The sequence below is a fragment of the Mastigoproctus giganteus genome, chromosome 5 (assembly GCF_048544385.1).
Source record: "Mastigoproctus giganteus isolate SK-2022 chromosome 5, ASM4854438v1, whole genome shotgun sequence".
NCBI lineage: Eukaryota > Metazoa > Arthropoda > Arachnida > Uropygi > Thelyphonidae > Mastigoproctus > Mastigoproctus giganteus.
In genome coordinates, this window is record NC_143579.1 from 58,800,996 (window position 1) to 58,803,575 (window position 2,580).

A 2,580-nucleotide genomic window follows, 5' to 3' on the forward strand; every position below is an offset into this window, starting at 1 on the left:
CTGTGGTACTACACTGACAGTGGTAGAGAATGAAAGGGACCTGGGGGTGGTTGTGCAGGCAGATATGAAGTTCTCTGAGCAGTGCAGACGGGTTGCAAGAGTAGCTCATGGTGTATTGTCAATGATATATAGGAATGTTTCTAGCAGGGATAAGGAGGTGATTATTCCCTTGTATAAGGCAATTGTCAGGCCACACCTAGAGTACTGTGTACAGGTCTGGAGGCCTCATTTCAAGAAGGATGTAGAGCTGCTGGAACGAGTACAGAGAAGGGCAACAAGAATTGTGAATAGAAGAAAGGGGTGCTCTTACGAAGAAAGGCTTAAGTTTTGCTAATTACAGTCTCTGGAGACTAGGCACCAGCGAGGTGATCTGATAGAGGTGTAAAAGCCTTGAATGGTTTGAGCATGCTCAATGCTGATGGGATTCTTCCTCTCGCTCAGAATAATCACCTGAGAGGGCATAAATTCAAATTGAGGAAAGACAGATGTAGGATAGATGTGCGGAAATTTGCTTTTAGCCAGCGGGTGGTTGGTTGGTGGAGCAGACTTCCATCCCTTATCGTGGAAGTTGATAGCCTAAATAAGTTTAAGGCTCAGCTGGACAGGTATTTTGAACGAACAGAGGGGTGAAGTGGAAGTTGTTTTTTTTTTTTTTTTTTTTTTGGCTGATGCTGCATAAGCTTGCTTTCTTGCATCAAATGCCTCTACTAATGCTAATATAACGTCATTACTGGAACTTTCTAGTTTTTACCTCATATGTAACAACAATGAGAAATCATTGAATTTTTTATGGCTTTTTAAAATTTTAAAAATTATTATTATTTTTTGTTTAGTTATTTTATTTGTTTATAATTTTTTATTTAATTTTGTAAACAGGGAAAGTTAAGCAGATAATTTAGGTTTAAAATATTTTTGTTAGAGGGATTAGCGTCGCATGGAATGCGTTTTCTAGGTAATGTTGTATGAGTAAATGGACTTCACTTGTTTTGGCAATTGTATGTGTTTCCTAGTAAGAAGTTCTGAGTTTTTATATTAGTTTTAAATTCTGCTTTTATTTTTAACCAACTTTGTTTCATTTATATAGAATTTCATAGATTAATGGGGAAGCGATATTACTGTGATTATTGTGACAGAGCGTTTCCCGACAGTGCTGAAAATAGGAAAAAACATCTGCAGGGAGTATATCACCAGAAACTTCGCAAGCTTCATTATAACACCTTCAGAGATGCAGGCACAATCTTGGAAGAAGAAACAGTAAAGAAACCATGTCGGAAATTTCAGCAAACTGGTAACTGTGATTATGGCTCTGGTTGTAAATACGGTCACCTTACAGCTGAAGATATAAGGCAACTTCAGGAACAAGTGTATCAAGATACTATCAACATGCAGAATAAAAAAAAGAAAGCTAGTGAGGTCTCCTTGAGTACATGGTTAGACAAATGGAAAGAGAAAAAACAAAAAGAGAAGAAACCAACGCTAGAACCCCCACCTCCTTTCAAGCTGCTACCAGTTTTGGCAGCTGTTCCAAACATTTCACCCTCACTTATTCCTGCTAGACAGGATGATTTTCTTCATGCAGAATCATCTGAATGGGGGAAATAATATGGATAATGGTGGTCTTAGTTTAGTCATGTCGTATATTTTTATGTAAACAAGCATCTAAATATAAGTAATTATTTATTATAAGGTCAAGTTTTGCTTTGTAAGTGAATTATTTTGTGAGCTAATCCAAACTTGCGTTTCCATAGGATCTTCCTCTTGTTGTACATTGTACTGAGCAATTGCTGTGAATAACTATGAACTTTTAACACATTCACTACAGCCTGTATTTTATCGGGTATATTTGATGTGCTGTAATTTTTGGTATGTTGAGAAGTAACTTCTTTAATATCTGCCTATAAATAAATGAAGTGTGTAAAGTGGAAGTTTGTAATTCATAGCTAAAAGCAAACACTCACCTTTGAGCCGAGCTATAAATAAGAACAAACCTCAAAAGTTTATTCCATGTATACTCCCACCCAAAAATTTGCAATCACATTTTATTTTTCTTAATTTACAAAGTTTTTATTAAAATAGAACCAATTTGTTTACCAATTTCCATTTAAATATTTTGTTATATATAAAAATCAAAAAACTTAAGAAATATTCAGGCAATTTCTAGAATGTTCAAGACTATTCCAGGAAGACGTTGAAGATTCCTGAATGTGGTAGAGCATTGTAGGTGATTCCAGAATAGTCCAGAAAGTGGGAGTAATATTTCAATATTATAGAAGATTGTAGATGAGTCTAGAGTGTTTTGCAATAATATAACTTTAGGAGTAAGAGTTGTAACTTATAAAAATCGGAACACCTGTCATTCAGAAAGTGTTTGGCGTAAGTTTGTTTCATGATAAATGTGGCAAGAAATAAGGAACTGGGTGTTGAAAAAAGAAATGTTATTATAATTCTGTATAAACAAAAGTTATTCCTTCAGAAGTATTGGCAAAAAAATTAGGTGTTTTAAAGGAATATGAACTACCATTCAAACAATTCAAGGAGACTGACAGTTTAAAGGACAAACAGGATGACTGCACATAACAA

At 35.0% G+C, this 2,580-nt stretch overlaps 1 protein-coding gene across 1 annotated transcript; it reads left to right on the forward strand.

The window, feature by feature from the left end:
- The first annotated feature begins 941 nt into the window (after positions 1-941).
- Positions 942-1,873, forward strand: LOC150085426 (zinc finger matrin-type protein 5). Its single transcript, XM_090373226.1, has 2 exons — positions 942-995; positions 1,085-1,873. The coding sequence occupies exon 2, from the start codon at positions 1,099-1,101 to the stop codon at positions 1,600-1,602; it is 504 nt and encodes a 167-aa protein (XP_090229352.1). The 5' UTR covers positions 942-995; positions 1,085-1,098; the 3' UTR covers positions 1,603-1,873.
- Positions 1,874-2,580: the final 707 nt, after the last annotated feature.

Bases quoted from the DNA above. Each gene is read 5' to 3' on its own strand.
- LOC150085426 (XM_090373226.1), top strand. From the start codon at position 1,099: ATGGGGAAGCGATATTACTGTGATTATTGTGACAGAGCGTTTCCCGAC.